At 64.2% G+C, this 757-nt stretch overlaps 1 protein-coding gene across 1 annotated transcript in view; it reads right to left on the bottom strand.

Annotated features, from left to right (window-relative positions):
• Positions 1 to 328, bottom strand: part of LOC110400320 (maestro heat-like repeat-containing protein family member 2B) — a 1,987-nt gene extending 1,659 nt beyond the window's left edge. The window contains exon 1 of the mRNA XM_021400149.1: positions 221 to 328. Within this exon, the coding sequence (XP_021255824.1) occupies positions 221 to 328 (108 nt within the window). The remainder of the gene's footprint in view (positions 1 to 220) is intronic.

The raw sequence follows: 757 nt of genomic DNA, 5'->3' as shown, positions 1-757 counted from the left end.
CCAGGAGATGGGCCCCAGTGACTCTTGGCTCCCTCCTGGCCCTGTCGGGGTTGCTCTTTCCTTGAGTGAAGAGCTCAGGAAGCCTCAGACCTCCCTTGGACACCTGTTCCTTCTTTCTCCAAGGGCTCCCCGCCTCCTCCCTGCAACCCACTGACCCCTCGGGCACTCGCCCCGGGGCACTCGGCCCCACATCCACGCTGAGCCCTGCTCAACGTCTCACCTTGGTCACCCTGGAGGTGTCTTGGACCTCCTGATACTGGTGCACGAGGCAGAGGAGCTGCTCCCAGGTGTGCTCTCGGTGCAGCTCCTCTTGCAGGAGGACATCCATCATGGCAGCCACAGCCCCGATGACGGCCTGTTTGTCCTGGAGAGGGACGGCAGAGGCCCAGCATCAAAGACTGAAGGTCTGCCCTTCCTACAGAGAGGGCTGTCTCAATCTCTTCCCCTTCCCCTTCCCCATACCCCCGTGCCCAGCAGGAGATGGGCTCACTCTGGAGGGCGGGGAGGTTTTCCCAGCACCCTCATCCCCAGCTCTCCCTGCCACAGTGCTGGGACATGCGGCTGCTTCCTGGCAGGGAGATCCAGCCCCGAGCGCAGAGCCAGTTCGGGGCCCTTTGCAGCCAGCCCACTCCCTCTCGTCAGCCCTCTGCTCTCAGCCCACTGGGCACGGACAGAGCTGCCAACGTGGATGTCCCCGCTGCCATCCCGGGATGGCACTGCAGCAGTGCTCACCTGTTCCTCCTCGCAGCCCTGCCAG

This window comes from Numida meleagris, chromosome 1 (assembly GCF_002078875.1).
Source record: "Numida meleagris isolate 19003 breed g44 Domestic line chromosome 1, NumMel1.0, whole genome shotgun sequence".
NCBI lineage: Eukaryota > Metazoa > Chordata > Aves > Galliformes > Numididae > Numida > Numida meleagris.
This window is presented reverse-complemented; position numbering and strand designations above follow the sequence as displayed.